The sequence below is a fragment of the Rhinopithecus bieti genome, unplaced genomic scaffold (genome assembly GCF_001698545.2).
Source record: "Rhinopithecus bieti isolate Rb0 unplaced genomic scaffold, ASM169854v2 scaffold_36869, whole genome shotgun sequence".
Taxonomy (NCBI): domain Eukaryota; kingdom Metazoa; phylum Chordata; class Mammalia; order Primates; family Cercopithecidae; genus Rhinopithecus; species Rhinopithecus bieti.
The window spans coordinates 136,405-155,961 of NW_016815448.1; the positions used below are offsets into that span (position 1 = coordinate 136,405).

General features: G+C 42.4%; 1 protein-coding gene across 8 annotated transcripts in view; it reads right to left on the minus strand.

The window, feature by feature from the left end:
- Nucleotides 1-19,557, minus strand: part of PFKM (phosphofructokinase, muscle) — a 43,237-nt gene that overhangs the window by 20,670 nt on the left and 3,010 nt on the right. For 3 of the 8 annotated variants that reach the window (XM_017853136.1, XM_017853134.1, XM_017853135.1), the window contains exon 4: nucleotides 3,103-3,195. In XM_017853136.1, the coding sequence (XP_017708625.1) occupies nucleotides 3,103-3,195 (93 nt within the window). Of the gene's footprint in view, nucleotides 1-3,102; nucleotides 3,196-3,284; nucleotides 3,401-6,007; nucleotides 6,115-6,473; nucleotides 6,663-19,557 lie in introns of those variants that run through there. The other 5 variants (XM_017853137.1, XM_017853140.1, XM_017853141.1 and 2 more) reach the window with 5 other exon arrangements.

Genomic DNA, 19,557 nt, shown 5'->3' on the forward strand with positions numbered 1-19,557 from the left:
TTTTTTTTTTTTTTTTTTTGAGACAGAGTTTCACTCTTGTTGCCTAGGCTGGAGTGTAATGGTGTGACCTCGACTCACCGCAACCTCCGCCTCCTGGGTTCAAGCGATTCTCCTGCCTCAGTCTCCCAAGTGGCTGGGATTACAGGCATGTGCCACCACGCCCAGCTAATTTTGTATTTTAGTAGAGACAGGGTTTCTCCATGTTGGTCAGGCTGGTCTCGAACTCCCGACCTCAGGTGATCTGCCTGCCTCGGCCTCCCAAAGTCCTGGGATTACAGGCATGAGCCACCACACCCAGCTGATCCCGTCCCATCTCTTAAAAAAAAAAAAAAAAAAAAAAAGGATAAACATACATTTGTAATGGCTGGCTATTTGGAGACAGAGGGCCAGAGCAGATGACTGACCGAGGTCCTTTCCAGGGTTAAAATATGCCAATGTCATAAAGCTAAAGGTAGCATAGTTTTGGTGGCTGAAGCCATTCCTAGGCTGGAAAGGGAATTAGGATTTGGTACGGCATCAGCCCAGCATCCCAGAGTTCTTCGTTTTTGAGCTCAGGATGCCCGATTCCTGGCCATTTTTCTACCTCAAGAGATGATTAGCTTTCAGCAAACTCAGCAGTTCTGGGAATGACAAAGCTGTGACCTCTATGGATTTCAGACAGCTCAATCTCACTTTCCCATGTGGCCCACAAACCCTCAGGGGAAAAAAAAACAAAAACATTTCTGTGTTTTCTCCCTGGGAGAACTAGAGTCCATCAAACTCAGCTCTGGGCAGGCAACTTCTGAATTTGAGCTTCTCCTTCAGCTGGGACCTCTCAGCTCTATTTTGAGTTTTCTGTTTTGCCTCCTTGCCTCCATAGAATTTCAGTTTCTATCACTCTCAATCCCTAGTGATATGTTGCTGTGATGTTATGGGGATTTGCAGGTGGGATATTTCCCTGGATACACTATGCCTATCAGCTGGGTCCTTCAGAAATTAGCTTATCTATAGTCCATGCCTCCATAAAAGAGGGTCTTTCTCTTATAGCAGTGAGTTATGGCCATCACTAGATTAAGAGGGCCTCACGGTTCAGGATCAGAAGGTGGAAGGGCTCTGCTGCTCTTAGACCCAAGTTAAATCCTAGGCTGACCTTTTTTTCCCCTTTCCCTCTCTAAAAATATCTTCTTCTTCATTTTATAACTCTGTGTATCTCACTTGGATTGTTTAGCAGGCTTTCTTCTCTCTTCCCCTAATCTGACAGTATGGGTCCACAGACCAGTCTACCAAGGTTTCAGGATCAATGCTCAAGTGCATGTTAAAGAATTCAGTATTGGCATGGTACTCTGCCAGCAGAGAAGAGAGATGCAATAAAAGCCAGGTCTGTGGTTTCTGCAAACTCAACTAGGACTCTGCATTCCTAATCTGGTCACTATTCCTAAACTCAGACCTCCGTACCCTCCTTCCTCAGTTTCTTCATGCTAGCACTTTCTGATTCATAACCTATATCACAACTATAACAAATATTAGTTTAAAAAGTCTAGCTTTACTAATATACTATTAAGTATCATAAGAACAAAGATTGTGTCAGACTTTTTCACTGATGTATCCCTAGTGACCATCATCCTGATTGACACAGTAGATACAAATTCATTTTTAATTAATTAATGATACATGTATTGAGTATTTATGATGTGCCTGCTACTGTTCTAAGCATCTTACTTAAATAAAGAGTTCAGGGCCGGGCGCGGTGGCTCAAGCCTGTAATCCCAGCACTTCGGGAGGCTGAGACGGGCGGATCACGAGGTCAGGAGATCGAGACCAACCTGGCTAACACGGTGAAACCCCGTCTCTACTAAAATGCAAAACTAGCCGGGCGAGGTGGCGGGTGCCTGTAGTCCCAGCTACTCAGGAGGCTGAGGCAGGAGAATGGCGTAAACCCGGGAGGCGGAGCTTGCAGTGAGCTGAGATCTGGCCACTGCACTCCAGTCCGGGCGACAGAGCGAGACTCCGCCTCAAAAAAAAAATAAAATAAAATAAAAGAGTTCAGTGTCTTGAAATCTACCTTCTCCATGAAGTTTTCCCTGATTAATTCAATCAGGGGCTATCATTTCATTATATAAGTAGATTCCACTTGGTTAATGCACACTTGCTTGTTTTTATTTATGTGCCTTATGTAAGAATTCTAGTTTCCTCATTAAACTATAAATTCCTAAAGGAATTCAACTTCTTCACAACATACAAGACAGGGCTCTATACAAAGTGGTCCTTAGCACAAAGTCTAAAAGAGCCTAGGGACAGTGGTGCTGAGGAGGGAAGCCTAGCTGAAATTGCTTTCCTTCTCTCTTTTTTCCATAATTGTCTCCATGTCCTGTATCCTTTCAAAGAAATTCTGCCTCTTTTCAATGTACCAGAATATATCAGAAGATCAAATGAGAAAAAGTTTTTTTAAAACAAAATCACATAGTCTCTCTCTCCCACTCCGTGTTTCCTATATACCTAATTTTCATGACTCCCAGGTTTCTTAAATTCAATCTAGAAAAAGGTTTTTGCTGGCTCATTTTCTGCCCCTCCACCTCATAGTGGATCTGTATTGATTAACTGCTGCTGTTCCTATTTTTTTAAGGGGTAATGAAATGGAAGAGGAGGAAAGGCCAGAGAAAACCGAGTGCCTGACTGACCCCGGTCAGTGCAAGAACTCTCCAGACATCAGAGTTAATACCTGAAGACCTCGTTGGGACCAACCAAATACTAATTCTGGGTCTCCTCCCATCCCCACCATGACCAAATACATGAAGTTAATCCACTTACTGCCTTCTCAATAACTTTCTCTCTTTAGTTTCTTTCCAATGCTGCTTGAGAAAACACCACTCTTTCAGGTTTCCAAGGACCAAAAGAGTCCCCAGTCTTCAAAGAAACTTTGAAAGAAGTTTTATGAAGATGTGGGTAAATAAAAGCAAGGCAAATAAAATTCAAATGCACTTGAGGACTTAGGCCTCACAGAAATTTTTAGGAAAGCCCAAAATTCCAGTAAACCTACAGAAGAATAATTCTATTGTAAATGCCAATGGAGTCAGTAAATTCCAAAAGCCCCACCAGTCGTGTTTTTCGTCCCCTCCTCCTTACCTTGGGCATCTCCACCAGAGGTTAAGACGGCGATGGCTTTGCCAATCCCCAGGGTTTTGGCTGCATGGTGCTCTTCATGGGTCATGATCCACTCTAGAATTTAAGACAATGGTCAGTTAAGACACAGCAGGAATCAAGATGCCACTAGCTCAAGAAACGGCAATTAGACTAGCTAGAGCCACCTCACTCAGGCTCTCCCACTATACCAAGTCTGGGCTTTGCAGCCTGAGAGCTTTGGGCTTCTTCCAGAGGAGAGCCACACCCTTGTAGACTGACAAGCTGAAATGTTATGTAATCAAGCCCAAGACTACTAAGGTTCTAACTAATCCCTCTCTGATCCCTCCCACCCCAAATGGAACCTATATGGGGAATAAACTAAGGTCAGGGAAGAGAGAAGTTGACTAAACAGAAATGAGAAAGGGAGGAGAAAAGTTGAGTTAGCCTCAAGGATACCTCCCTTTTCAATGAAGGCATAGGTTATTGCAGAGAGCTGGAATCAGATGAGGTTTAGGGCACTGATGACAATCAGCAAAGTAGAAGTAGAAGAGCAAGGGTAGGTTGGATTATAATTAAGATTAGGGTTGGGTGTTATGGAATTGTGCTATTGGAATGGGGTTAGGTGATATGGAGTTGAAACTGTAGTCTGAGGTTATAAAGGCACATCAGAGTTGGGCAAATTAATGGTGTCAGTCTCAAGAGTGGTCAGGGACTTTCTATGGCTCTTCCCTCTCAGGCTGTCAGCCTCCTGAGCATCTCTTGACCCTTGGTCTTTGGGTCTTGCCCCTCACATTACTACCTGCTATGAAATGAGAAGATTAATACAAAGTCACTGCCGTATATACACAGATGTGTACATATGACATGGGAACACCTTCATATTTTGTTCTTTAGGGATCACCTCTCTCAAAGGAACACATAAGAGGACATACTTTTGTATCCATAAAATGCCAGTGGAATTATCACTCTCCCAGTTTTCCAGGCTAAAACCTGTTATTTTTAATTTATCTCCTCCCTTCCTCTCAGATTCAAAACAGTAACTAAATCCTATTATTCTCCCTTCTTATTATCTTCCTTTATACATCCCCTCCTTTCTATCCTCATTGCATTTTCCACCTGAATTGCTTACTACAATAGCTGGTCTCACTGTGCTTGTGTTCCTTTCTTCACTCTATTAGACACACAAAATAAACCTTCATAGGAAGGTCATAGGTCCCTAGGCTTCAGCAGAGATGTGTATTCATTCACAGGAACCCAAGTTTTAAGGGCAGCTTGTGCTTGCTTCTACCCTGCATTTGGAGAACCCAAGGTAGCTGCCTATAGAAACATAGGTCACATAAACACACAAATCCACACAAATAATAAAAGAATGCAATGAGACATATATGAAGACATACATTCACAAACATGCATTGTGTTAAGAGACAGAGATTAATGAACGTACTACATATAATCAGTACTGACAGATAAGGTCCCAACTTGTTGGGTTGGCATTCGAAGCTTCTACAGTCTAGCCCTTGCATGTAGCTTCAACTTTTGGTCCTACAGATCCTCTGCTCCATTGTCACCTGAACATTACTTTGCTGTTCCCACTTTTGTGCCTGGGCATACTGCATCCCTGTCCTGGTGGCTACCCTGGCCCTTTCCACAGATTCATAACCCATTCCATCATTTAAGGCCAGTGATAGTTGTACCCTTATTAAACCTTCACTGATTACCACAGGTCAAGGAAGCCTTCTTTTGGACTTCCTCTAATCACATGTTGTCTAAACTGGATCACCGCCTCCCAGGTTCAAGTGATTCTCCTACCTCAGCCTTCCGAGTAGCTGGGATTACAGGCATACACCACCACACCTGGCTAATTTTTGTATTTTTTATTGAGACGGTTTTCACCATGTTGGCCAAGCTGGTCTGGAACTCCTGACTTCAGTGATCCGCCCACCTCGCCTCCCAAAGTGCTGGGATAACAGGCATGAACTACCATGCTAGGCCTGCTTTATGTGGCATTTTAACTGTTCCTTATGCACTGAAAAGAGGGTTGGACTAGATCAGGGTCAGCGTACAACAGTCTGTAGGCCAAATCCAGCCCTTCTCATGTTTTTGTATGGCAGTAAGCTGTGAAAGGTTTTTATATTTTTTAGTGGTTGCAAAAAGTACTTCATGACATGTGAAAAATGTTAAGTTCAAATTCCAGTGTGTGTACCACCTTCATTCATTCACGTATTGTCATGGATGTCTTTGTGCTACAACAGTAGGATGGATATTGTGACAGAGACTCATGAGGCAGCAGTCTAAAATATTTACTATCTTGCCTTTTACAGATGAAGTTTGCCAACCACTGGACTGGATGGCTACTAAAGTCATTTTCCCTAAGTAGACTGAGAACTCCTCCAGGGCAGGGATCATGATCATTTTTAAAAACTCTCCCACAGCCCACTAAAGACTCGCAAAGTCTATGCACATTACAGGACCCCAATAAATACTTGTTGAAAACAATGAACTGATGAACCACATGAAATACAAATGTATGAAAAACGTAAAATAGGCTTGGATACAGATATACCTCCATATTCTACTTTAAAACACACTCCTAACTTGGACTTTAGAAATCATATAGTGGCAAACAGTGAAAGGAACATACAACACACGTGTAACTAGAGACACTCTTATTTAACTGGAATGTTCATGTCCAAATTTCTGCTGTTTTCAAAAAAGAAAGATTAAGTGACTAGGGCAAACAGGAAGGAAAAAAGATGGAAAGAAAAGAACAAGACATCTGGGTATGCTGATCCCTTTCCTCCCGTTTTTTCTTCTCATTCACTCTTGGAGCTCATGACGGGGGTAGAATCCCACACAGAGCTCTTCTACCCCTGGCAGCGTCAGTGAGGGAGAAAATAAGAGTGCTGACCTGTAAAAACCAGCTCATATTCTTCTACTGAAATCTCTACGACAGTTATAGAGGCACAGGACACAGAAATTCATGCAGACTCATGTATAAGCATCCCTTACAGACCCACAATGACACGCACGTAGAGAGAAACAGATATTAAAACATATCTCTAAAATCACGTGTGTATATAAGCACGCGGCAGGGAGAAACAGACAAGCAGCATCATAGGCGCACTGATTTGAATTGGGTTAGTGCCACGGTAGGGTCAGGCAGCCAAGGGCAACCCGTCCGAGCCCCACCCACCCATCCCTGATTCCCGGGGAATGCAGCTGAGCCTGCAAGCGGAGGGGGCTGGCCAAGGGGCTAGGATTCTTCACAACTGCCCTGCCCATCCCCCTCTCGGCTCGGCTTAGGATGCCGTATCTCCTCTTCTTTTCCTTTCTGCTCCTTTCAGTTCTCCCTACCGCCTACTCCCGGCCCATACCTTCCCGCCTCACTCCCAGCTCTCCCCCTTGCTCTTCACTCAACGGCCCCTCTTGCCTTTTAGTCTTAGCTCTCCTCCGCCGCTGCTTTCTTGCAGATTGTCCTTGGGAAAGGGGGGAGGTGTGCTGGACGAACGCGGGGAGGAGCCAGGTGGAGGGAGGGGGAAGGAGGAGGGGGGAAGGAGGAGAGGCTTCCCAACCTCCACTAACAGATGCTGACAAGAAGGCTCCGCCTCTCCTGCTTGCCTTTCTCCTCCTCTTCCTCCTCCCCCTAAGAACTCGGCTCAGATATGGCAGCGGCTTAGTTTCTTCACTCCCCAGAATCCTGGGGTCCTCATATCTATCTCGAGAGCCATCAGCATCTTTATTTAATGAGAATAGGAAATTATTTCGTTGCTTCTCTTGTTTTCAACACAGAACTTTTTCCTAGTCCAGACTCCCTGAGACAGCTTGCAGTCCAACATGTTCAGCAACTGATAATAAAACCTGCCCCTGTGGCCCCCATCCGTCTTTAAGCAAACATTTATTGGGAGTCTGTGTGCTAGATTTTGCATTAGGTGCTGAGATATTTTTTAAAAATAAATAAATATAGTCCCTGTCTTTGAGGAACATTGAATTATGACATCTTCTATAGAATAGCCTCAAAAACTTCTTTTATATTTACATTACCTTTCTCAGAGAAAGTACAGAAAAGCTAGCTACTTGGAATGGAAGTGTCAAGAGGGAAGGGCGTGGCTGTGACAGCCACTTCTCAAGCCTGCTGTGGGGAGGGATGGGGGCGGGATTCTGGCAGTGAAGCAAGCATGTAAATTAGGCTTCACAGCAAACAGGATCCATCCTGGAAAAAGGGTCAGATGCTCCCAGAGCAAGAGGTGCATCCATTACTCAAGTCTCACCTTCCCTTGCTCCACCTATGCGTTTGCTTCATTGTCTCCACAGTCAGGTCTCCTCTTGCTTTTACCACTGCCCTCTTCCTCTTGCTTACTTTTATCTCTACCCCTGCACATTCTGGCACAAACAATACAAATGCAAGTGACTAGGAGATAAAACCCCATTTGACTACACAAAATAAAAGCATTTGTGCTCCAAATTATACCATCAAGAAAGTGGAAAGACAACCCATAGAATGGGAGAAAATATTTGCAAATCATATATCTGATAAGGGGCTGGCATCCAGAATAAAGAAAGAACTCATTTGCAACTCATCAAGAATGTAAACCAAAAATAAAATTCTAAGCCCCTCAACCATCTGAATAGACTCCTCCTCTCAGTCAAGGGTATTCCAAAGTTAGTCTGAAAAACTAGTTCAGACCTTGATGGAAAGGGGGAGCCAGACATGCTTCATTATATGCTCCTCCCTTTTGGAATTACTGATAGAACACACTCTTTAAGTCTGATAAGAACCATTTACAATCTATTCTCTGAAACCTACTGCCTGGAGGCTCTGTCTACCTGATAAAACCTTGGTCTTCACAACCCCTTATCTTAACCCAGACATTGCTTTCTATTGATTCTAAGTCTTTGGACAGTAACTTAACTCTTTTCACCAATTTCCAATCAGGAAATCTTTGAATCTACCTATGACCTGGAAGCCCCGCTCCCCGCTCCCCGCTTCCAGTTATCCCGCCTTTCTGGACTGAACAAATGTACATCTTACATATATTCATTGATATCTTGTATCTCCCTAAAATTTATAAAACCAACTTGTGGCCCGACCACCTTGAACACATGTTCTCAGGATCTCCTGAGGGCTGTGTCATGGGGGAGCTATTGGTCACTCATATTTGGCTCAGAATAAATCTCTTCAAATGTTTTACAGTTTGACTCTTTTCACTGACAAAAAAAAGAAAACAACTCAATTTAAAAATGGGCGAAAGAGTTGACCAAAGAAGATATATACAGGTGGCGAATAACCATGAAAAGATGTCAACATCATACGTCATTAGGGAACTGCAAATTAAAGCAATGAGACACCACTACACACCTATTAGAATGATTAAATGATTAAAATTCAAAAATCCAGATGCTAATGAGAATGTGGAGCCACTGGAACCCTCATTAATTATTGGTGGGAATGCGCAATGCTATAGTCACTGTAGAATACAGTTTGACAGTTTTTTACGAAGCTAAATATTGTCTTACCACATGATCCAGCAAGAGCACTCCTAAGTATTTACCTGAATGAGCTGAAAATTATGTCCACACAAAAAACCTGCACATGAATGTTTATAAAAGCTTTATTCATAATTGCCAAAAGCTGGAAGCAACCAAGATGTCCCTCAAAAGGTGAATAAACAAACTGTGATACAGCTATATAATACAATATTTTTCAACAATAAAAAGAAATGATCAAGCCATGAAAAGACACAGTGAAACAGGCCAGTGTGAAAAGGCTGCATACTGTATGATTCCAACTGTATGACAGTCTTGAAAAGGTAAAACTATGGAGACAATAAAAATATCAGTTGTTACCTGGGGCTTGGGATAGAGAAGGAGAGATTAATAGGTGAAGCACAGGGGACTTTAGGGGCACTAAAATGATTCGGTATGATGCTATAACAGACACATGGCATACATTTGTCATGACATTATGCATTTGTCAAATTCATAGAACTACACGACCCAAAGAGTAAACCCTAATGTAAACTATGGAACTTAGCTAATAATAATGTATAAATATTGGGTTATCAATTATCATAACTGTACCACACTAATGCAAGATGTTAATAAATAGGGAAAACTGGCCGAGTGCAGTGGCTCACCCTGTAATCCCAGCACTTTGGGAGGCCAAGGCAGGTGGATTGTTTGAGCTCAGGAATTTAAGACCAGACTGGGCAACATGGTGAAACTCCATCTCTACAAAAATACAAAAAGTTAGCCAGGTGTGGTGGCGCATGCCTATAGTGCCAGCTACTTGGGAGGCTGAGGCATGAGAGTGACTTGAGCCTGGGAGGCAGAGCTTGCAGTGAGCCAAGATTGCACCACCACACTCCACCCTGGGTGACAGAGTGAGACCCTCTCTCGAAAATAAAAAATAAAAAAATGAGCAAAGGCTTGAATAGACAGTTTTCTAAAGATGATATATAATGGCTAATAAGTACAAGAAAAGATGCTCAACATCAATAGCGATTAGGGCAATGCAAATCACAACTACTTCACTGAAGTGAGAATACTACTTCATATCCATTAGGGTTGCTATTATCAAAAAAGAAAAAAGAAAGGAAGATAGAAGGAAGGAGGGAGGGAGGGGTGGAGAGAGAGAAAGGGAGGGAGGGAAGGAAGGCAGGAAGGAAGGAAGAAAGGAAGGAAGGAGGGAGGAAGAGAGGGAGGGACACAAAGAAATAAAGGAAGAAAGGAGAGAGTGAGGGAGAGAGAGAGGGAGGAAGGAAGGAAGGAAGGGAGGGAGGGAGGGAGGGAAAGGAAAGGAAAAAGAAAGGAAAGTGTTAGAGCGGATGTGAATAAATTGGAACCCTTTTGCATTGCTGGTAGGAATGTAAAGTGGTGCAGCTGCAGTGGACATTTGTCAGTTCCTCAAAATGTTAAACATAGAGCTGTCGCATTAACTACCAATTCCACTCCTAGGTATATACCTAGGAAAAATGAAAACATGTGTTCACACAAAATCTTGTATACCAATGTTCATAGCAAAATTATTCATAATGCTGGCAAAATGTGAAAGAACCCAAAGTCCATCAACTGAAGAATGGATAAATAAAATGTGTCATATCCATATGACAAAAAGTGTCAAAATTTGTAAAATATTTGAAGATATTTATTCTGAGCCAAATATGAGTGACCAATGGCCTGTGATACAGCCCTCAGGATATCCTGAGAACATGTGCCCAAGATGGTCAGGCCACAGCTTCATTTTATACATTTTAGGGAGATACAAGTCATTCATTAATACATGTAAGATGTATTTGTTTTCCTTAATTCTCTTAGCATGCAAAAATACATGTAAAATGTACATTGGTTTGGTCCGGAAAGGTGGGACAACTGGAAGTGTGGGTTTCCAGGTCCTAGGTAGATTTTCTGATTGGCAATTTGTTTAAAGAGTTATTATCAATAGAAAGGAATGTCTGGGTTAAGATAAGGGGTTGTAGAAACCAAAATTTTACCATGCAGACGAAGCCTCCATGTATCAGGCTTCAGATAGAATAGATTGTAAATTTTTCTTTTTTTTTTTTTGTTTTTTTGTTTTTTTGAGAAGAGTTTTGCTCTAGTTGTCCAGGCTGGAGTGCAATGGGGCCATCTCTGCTCACCACAACCTCCGCCTCCCGGGTTCAAGTGATTCTCCTGACTGAGCCTCCCGAGTAGCTGGGATTACAGGCATGCGCCACCATGCCTGGCTAATTTTGTATTTTTAGTAGAGATAGGGTTTCTCCATGTTGGTCAGGCTGGTTTCAAACTCCTGACCTCAGGTGATCTGCCTGCCTTGGCCTCCCAAAGTGCTGGGATTACAGGCGTGAGCCACCACGCCCAACCAATTGTAAATGTTTCTTATCAGACTTGAAGGGTCTGTTCTATCAATAATTCCAAAAGGAGAAGGCATGTCCAGCTCCCCCTTCCCCTGATGACCTGAACTAGTTTTTTAAGTTAACTTTGAAATGCCTTTGGCTGAGAGGAGGTGTCTACTCAGATGGTCAGGGAGCTTAGAATTTTATTTTTGGTTTATAAAACATAAAGATATTATGCTACATAGAAGAAGCCATTCACAAAAGACCACATATCATATGATTCCATTTATATGAAATGTCCAGAATAGGCAACTCTGTAGAAAGAGAAAGTAGATAGCAGTTGCCTGGGACTGAGGGAAATTGGGGAATGACTGCTAATGGGTACAGGGCTTCTTCTGGGGTTGATGAAAATGTGCTAAACTTACAGTGGTTGCAAACTGTATGAATATAGTGAAAACCATTGAATTATACACTTTATTTATTTATTTATTTATTTTTGAGATAGAGTCTAGCTCAGTCACCCCAGCTGGAGTGCAATGGTGCAATCTTGGCTCACTGCAACCGCTGCCTCCTGGGTTTAAACGATTCTCCTGCTTCAGCCTCCCAAGTAGCTAGGATTCCAGGCGTGCATCACCATGCCTGGCTACTTTTTATATTTTTAGTAGAGACGGCGTTTCACCATATTGGCCAGGCTGGACTAGAACTCCTGACCTCAAGTGATCTGCCTGCCTTGGCCTCTCAAAGTGCTGGGATTACCAGAAAGAGCCACTGTGCCCAGCCGGAATTGCATAAATAGGTGAGTTTTATGATATTGGATTGTATCTCAATGAAGACATTAAAAAACATTTAGAAAGAAAAAGCCTGAAAAGTTCCTGTAGGAAACTAAAATATGCTATTGTAAAATACACTTTGGCATATTTTAAGATAGCTATTTAGAGGCTGCGGACACAGGAAGGGTTCTGTAAAGCTGTCCTTTGTGGGGAGATGGGTGCAGCACACCAACATGGCACAAGTATACATATGTAACAAACCTGCACACTGTACACATGTACCCTAGAACTTAAAAGTATAATAAAAATACACACACACACACAAAATTAAAAAAAAAAAGAAAGAAAGAAAGAAATCATCATCTCAAAGGACACCTAGGCAAATTCAGGTAAGTTAGGGGTTGGGGGTCCTAGAGAAGGAGAATTTTCTCAGAAGCACTTACATCTTGCCTATGGTCATCTCAAGGCAATCCACAAACTGAAGACGTTGTTGAGTTAAACTAGTAAAAACCAACACAAAATAGAGTAGCTGATGGAAGAAATACTTCGTATTAAGAAATGGCTGTAAATTTCTTCCTGACAAGAATCTTGAGAAACTCCTATTTGTTATTAATTAATTCATACATTTAACAAATACTTATTGAGGACTCATGTGCCAGCCACTGTGCCAGCTACTAAGCTATATAATAAGCTCCCAGGGAGTTTATAATCTAGAGGGATTATCAAATGTTCGTAGGAAGTTTACATGTCATTGGACGTGGAATATAATTGAAAAAAATCAATAACCCCATTAACATTAATAATGTATCATATTTTAATGACATGAATATATTAAAGCAGAAGGAGTAAAAATAAGTGGTACCTGGATAGTGGGAATTTGTCAGTGTTTACTCAGTATTGTTTACGGGAAAGATACCAGTGGATATGTTTTCCAGCATTAGAGATGAATGATATGATGAAACAGGAATAGTTCCTTAAAAATGGATTTTCTTTCCTTTAATCCTAAACTCCAAGACCATGCATTTCCCTTTTTTCCTAATATTCTATCCATCAAACAACTTTTAAATTTCAAATATAGCTTCCCAAGAACCTTAACAAATTGGACTCAACACTTTAGCTAGCTATTGTTGACTTGCCTTATTAATAAAAATTGGATTCATAATTTTATGGTGGATAGATGTTGGAAGAAAATGTCTGAGATCTAAGCAGTTCTAGAAAATATGGTATCTGTCCAATCGACATTCCAAGGGGTGGGAGCGAGGCTGAGAAGCATACATTAGGACAGAGTGTTGGTGTATGAAGCCTACAGATGAACACAGTGCGGTGACTAAGGAAGAGTGGGCTGAGGAAGAGCTCTAAGCATTATCATACAAGCTAGGGTGACTAAGGAAAGTGTTGGGAGTAAAGTGCACAGCTCAGCAATGTTAGAGAACCATGGACAACAAGAGCAAAGAAGCAAGTTACATAGTCAAATAAGAGATGGCACAAACAAACTCTTGAGGCAACCAAACTAAGCCAGTGGCTAGATTTTCACTCATTCCAAGATTATTTTCATTGCTATTATGGTATAAGGGGGCTGGAAAATAACACCTTGGACCCTTCCTCCAGAGTAGAAAGCTGAAATGTACTAGGTTTGTGCTGGAAAAGAACCTGGGGCCCTCCGATAGGCCTCTCAAGAGGGCTTATGTCTATTCCAATGATTAAACTATAGGAATTCGCCATGATACCACTGGAAATCTAGAACTTCGTCTAGAATACACCCAGCCTTCTTCAGCTGCTGAGGCTGGCAATTCAGAATTTATGGTAGCTGGACCTGGGAGGAAGCGAAAGAAAAAAAAAAAGGATTGAATGCTTAAGAGGGAGGTCAGTTGGAGCCAGAAGACCATGAGATTAAAGCCCATCATTCCCTCTACCTTCAATTATCTGCCGGTGGTTTTCCTATTTTCAGCATTTGAGATAAAGCTGATGTGAACAGAGGAGAGCCAAATGATAATCTCATACGAGGATCAGCATAAAGAATATGCCTTTCAGCAATTGCTTTATGCTGATCCTCAGTGTAAAGGAAGACATTAAGAAGGTCCTCAAGCTTCTTGGAGCTCTCCAAGTATCAGCCAGCCATTGGCGTGTTAGTGAAGTCCAGGCACATAGTAGGGTCAAAAATTATAATTATTATGAAAGAAGGAATTCTGGGGGAGATAAGTATGAGATGTTTAAAGAAAATTCTCAGCTGGGTGTGGTGGCTCACGCCTGTAATCCCAGCACTTTAGGAGACCGAGGTGGGTGGATCATGAGGTCAAGAAATCGAGACCATCCTGGCTAATACGGTGAAACCCCGTCTCTACTAAAAATACAAAAAATTAGCCCGGTGTAGTGGCATGCGCCTGTAGTCCCAGCTACCCAGGAGGCTGAGACAGGAGAATTGCTTGAGTCCCAGAGGCGGAGGTTGCAGTGAGCCGAGATGGTGCCACTGCACACTCCAGTCTGGGTGACAGAGCAAGACTCCCTCTCAAAAAAAAAAAAAAAAAAAAAAGAAAAAAGAAAAGAAAAAGAAAGAAAGCAAGAAAAAGAAAATTCTCCAGCAGCTAGTTAGGTAGGACCCCTGAGTAGAGCTGCAGTGGTATTCTAAAATACCTAATACACATGCTCTGTCTGACCATTAACCCTGTATGTCATGGATAGGTAAATGAAGACATGTAGAGCTTTGGGCAATGCCCTCCAAACCAGGATAAAACCAAACATTACTGGCAGGCAGTTGAGTAGTTTATGTAGATAGAAGATCTCTTTGACAATGATTACCAGAGGCTGACACGGGGTGGGGGGCAGTAAGAGGATGCTGTATGCCATATACATGAATACATTCACCACCACGAGGATAGTATCATGTCTATTAAATAGGTACAGATCTATATTAAGACCACTGTGATGAAAAAATGAAGAAGATGAGGCTACTGATGGTGTACCAGGACATTTGGGATTGAGAAGTAGGTATGGCAGTCACGCAGGTGTGACTCTAACCCAAGAGAAAAGCAAACAGCATATAACAGGTTTCATGTATCCATTCAACAAATACTGTAAACCTAGTACATGTTACGCACTGTTCTAGGCTCAAGGGGATCCCGAACTGGAAAAACAAAATGAAACAAAACAAATACCTCTTTCTTCATGGAGCTTACATGCTAGTGAGCAAAGCATGTAATAAACAAATCAGTCAAGTGGTGATAAATGCTATGAGGAAAAATAAAGCAGGGCAGAGAAGGAGAGTGACATGCATGCTATTTAAGTAGGGTGAACTAGAAAAACCTCGCTGAGGAGATGATATTTAAAAAGACGTCTAAATAAACAAGGGAGAAAACCATGCTAAGTACGATATAGGGGAACTGCTTTCAAATAGAGACAATAGCAAAGGCAGAGATCTGAGACAGGGAAAAGTTAAAAGTGTTATATCAAAGGACCACTAAGATTCCTCTGGACTGGAATCAGAATTACACACGGGCAATAATGATTCGGCAGGTTGATGTTGTGAAACACTTGCAGCAATTAGGTATGGGTCTCTCTCTGGGTTGAAACAATTATATATCTGGCCCTCTCACTTCTACACAACCCATGGAGCTTATCTAGTCATTACCTGATGAATATACTGCTTGTTATCTGCTTTTCCCCACTAGAATGTGGCTCCACGATGAGAGACCCTGGGCACAGGCATGAAACCATTGTCTGGAGAGTCATCTTTAGCTCTAGCTGGGATAGGATGATTCCTGGAGACAAAGCAGACTCCACAAGTCACTAATATTGAGGTTCCTGACACAGGGCACCTGTTTGGCTATTCCACCTCACCTAGCAGGGACAGGCTGAGTTTCTTCAGGTACCCCAGTTGGTTTAAGACAATGGTTCTCAATTGACACTAGTGGAATCAGTATCATCTGGGAACTGGTTAGAAATGCACATTATTGGGCCCTACTTGGGATCTACTGAATCAGAAACTCTGGGGGTGGTACACAGCAATGTGTTTTAACAAGCTATCAGGGTGAGTCTGACACAAGTCAAAGTTTGATAAGAATTGTTCTAAGCTGTGGAGGTCCAAGAACACCATCACTTGAAGAATGAATCTGTCAGCCTCAAAAGTCTGGATGGCTCTTGTGGGGTCACTTACACTAACTACAATCAACTTACTGAGAGAGACAGTTCAGGGAAGAGGTCACAGGAGACAAGATAATTCCCATTATAAACTAAAGCTACCACTTTCAAGATTTGATTATGGCAGAGGTAAACAAACTTCAGCAGAGGAATGTAGCCTCAACCTTGAGCCAGATAAACTTTTTCTTTCCTTAAAAAAGTAAGCTTTTGGGGATATCAGAGCAGAGAAGACAAATAATTATTGTATAACACAATCCTGGGAGTCTTCCTCTTCAGATCTGCTAACCCCTAATCAAACACAATGTGGAAGCCTTAGCTGTTTAGCAAGTACATAGTCCATGGAATATACCTCTAGGCCCGTAAATACACGTCCCTGGGTAACTGAGAGGTAGTTTAACATGGGACCACCCAGAGAAGGGCGGTCCAAGTGTATATATACAAAATGATGGAAGATGAAAGAAGTGTTCCATAGATCTACTGATATCCTTGCAGACTTGACTGAAAGAAGAGCATTTGTAAGGTGATATTTCCCACTCAATGACCTTCCCAATTCAGTTGGCAATGTAAGAGCCCTGAAAATTTTAGCTCCAGGAGAAGACTCAAGTTCTGTGGAACTGATTCTGGAAGTCTGGGGTCAGGAGGTCAATGATGAATGGTGACTATGTTGAGATTAAGGCAATCTTGATAGAGGCAGAACTCCCATTGATTTTCCTTCAGCAAGGGTCCAGCTTCTTGGATTGCTACAACATGGCATATAGAGAGAGAATCTTGCCTCTGATGCAGAAGGCAAATACACTTGCTTGAAGGGAACTTGGATCATGGACAGCAATTGTAATCTCTACATTTCAGTTGCACTCACAATGTTGGGGTAACTGCATCCTTGTCTGCATAATTCACCTAGGTGTGAGTGTACAGAATACCCAGGTACAGAGAATCAGAAGGGCAGCAGGGGCATGGGCAATGCTGGTGATAGCTGGCCTAGATGAAGTGAAGAATATGATAGTAAGGTCTTATCTTCCAGGGAGAAGCTGTGACACAAGAAGCAAATGGGTGAAGCACCACTCCTTTGGAATGCTTCCCCATTTTCAGGTCACTAGAAGTAGTCTTGAGAGTCACTAGTTACCTAGGCAGGTTGCCCATCATCGAAGTCTTTATATACAGGAGAGGCTTTATGTCTAGTGGGCAGCTGGATCTGCTGGATCAGAGCCTGTACCACAAAGGTGCCTGCTACCCCTGATCTTTTGTCCTGGAGGTAGTTGTCCCACACTCTTACCTATCTTGAAATGCTAATCACCTTTCTTTGCAAAGCCTAGGGGTCAGGACATAGGGGTAAAGGGTACAGCCTAGGTGACTCACACTCTTGCTACACCCCAGTGCAGGATCAAGTGGCTTTCTTATGTCAGGAGCTGATCCTCTATGGGCCCCACACACACAGCCTGCCTCATTATAGTACAGGCAGAGCTGCTTATACTGATAGGCAAGATGTTGGAAAAAACAACAGCTGCTTCCCTGCCAGGTATGAGACAAGAAAGAAATATATTCCATTTTTCTTAAGGACTAGAGCACAGAATCTCCATGTACAACTGCACTTAGAACAAGAAGCAGAATACCCTGGAGGGAGTCCCTGTGAATTTCTTGGGCTGGCAGAAGCAGAAAGACATCAGGCCAGGGTTTTTTTATGTTTGGGTACCAGTAGCTCTGTGCTCATCTCTGCTGTTTGATGACATGAGTTCCTCACCATTTCACTGGTGCCCTAGAGTGATGCATTGCCTAGAGGTAAGAAATGGAGCAAGGCAGTGGCATTCATCTCATCAGAGCAGATAACTACCCTTGTACCTCTCCAATCCATCCCCCACCCAGGAGCCAGAAACATGTTTTAAAAAGCAACATGATCCTATCATTCTTCAGTGATTTCCCAGAGCTCAGAAGTGTCAATAAGACCTAGAAGGCACTGCACAATCTGGCTCTTACACCATCTGTACAGTTCACTCTCCCGCTATTCCTCCCATCATCAAGTCACATTGGCCCATTCTACTCTTTCCCGTTTCATAGTCTATTGTCCCCTTTTCTGGAAAGCTCTTCTCTCTTTACCTAGCTGATGCATACTCATCCCTCAGGCCTTCCTGAGAAACATTTTTCTGACTTCTCAGGCCATATTACATCCCCTGTTTTATCCTCTGATTACATGGTATGATTTTCTTTCATTGCACTAGCACCATTCTAGTTAAATAACCATGTGTGTGATTGTGTGATTACTGTCTTAGTCCCATAAGACTATAAACTTCATGAGAGCAGACAACGTACCTGTTTTATTTACTACTTTATTCCCAGTGCCAACTACAGTACCTGACATAGTATGTGCTCAACAAATTCTCTTGGAAGGAAGTCAAAGGAGGAGGAAGAGTAGGAGGGAGGAAGGAAGGGAAGAGGAAAGGATGAGGAAGGAAGCAGGGAGTCAGGCAGAAGAGGAGGAATGGAGACTTTATTGGTGCTGGGAAAATACTGGATTTCCTTTCTCCAGTAGGAAAGCTGAAAGGGTTAAGAGTGGCCACTTACCTGAGCCGCACAGACCCCAGGGTTTAAAGGCAGAAGTTGAACATCAGAATTTTGTCCATGAGACAATGCTGAGTTCAAACCACAGAAGCAGGTCCAAATGAGTCATCAGAGCAAAGGCAGTCTGAGGTGAGTATTAGGTACATCAGAGGAAAAGGAGAATCAAAAAAGCAGGAAAGATGAGGGCAAATAAGAATCTGTACAAAGTCAATAAGCAATAGGAAAAAGCTATCAGCTGGGTTTATTTCTTGCTGCTTTCTATGCAGGGGCAAAGGAAGTCTGATTAAAGGGATGTAGACCACAAACAGTTGCAAAAGGAAGAAAAGAAAAAAAGAAAAGAAAAAAGGAAAGAAAAGAAGAAGGAAGGAAGGAAGGGAGAGAGGAAGGAAGGAAAAGCAAAGCTGGCTCTGAGCAGTCAGCTGGTTCTTCCCTTCTCTACATATCTATGACTTCTTATTTTGAACCAATTCAAAATTTTGAACCAAAGTTATTAAGTTCTTAACTTACACATTGCTCCATATTATCTCCTCTCCTTAATCATAAGATCCTAGGAAACAGGGAAAGTGTCTAGTTCATTTTCTCATTTCCTGGAGAGTCTAGTCCAATGATTTCAAATGTGAGTGCTCAAAAATATGGCTAAATACTGATATATATTTCATAAGCTCTAGGAATTGCTACTTTAATGAAATTATTAACTTTCCGAGGAAAACCTTTTAGTCCTGAGTTCCTTCTGAAAATATAAGAGAGTTGAGCTAAATAATCGCTAAGGTATTTCCAAACTGTACGCTACTGGGGCAATGGCAAGGATATGTCTTATAAGTATGTTTTATAACCTATCATTTCTAGTATATTATTAGGCAAATAGTGGGAACTCGATAAAGATTTGCAGTGAGGCCAGGCGCGGTGGCTCAAGCCTGTAATCCTAGCACTTTGGGAGGCCGAGACGGGCGGATCACGAGGTCGGGAGCTCAAGACCATCCTGGCTAACACGGTGAAACCCCATCTCTACTAAAAAATACAAAAAACTAGCCAGGCGAGGTGGCGGGCGTCTGTGGTCCCAGCTACTCGGGAGGCTGAGGCAGGAGAATGGCGTAAACCCGGGAGGCAGAGCTTGCAATGAGCTGAGATCCGGCCACAGCACTCCAGCCCGGGTGACAGAGCGAGACTCCGTC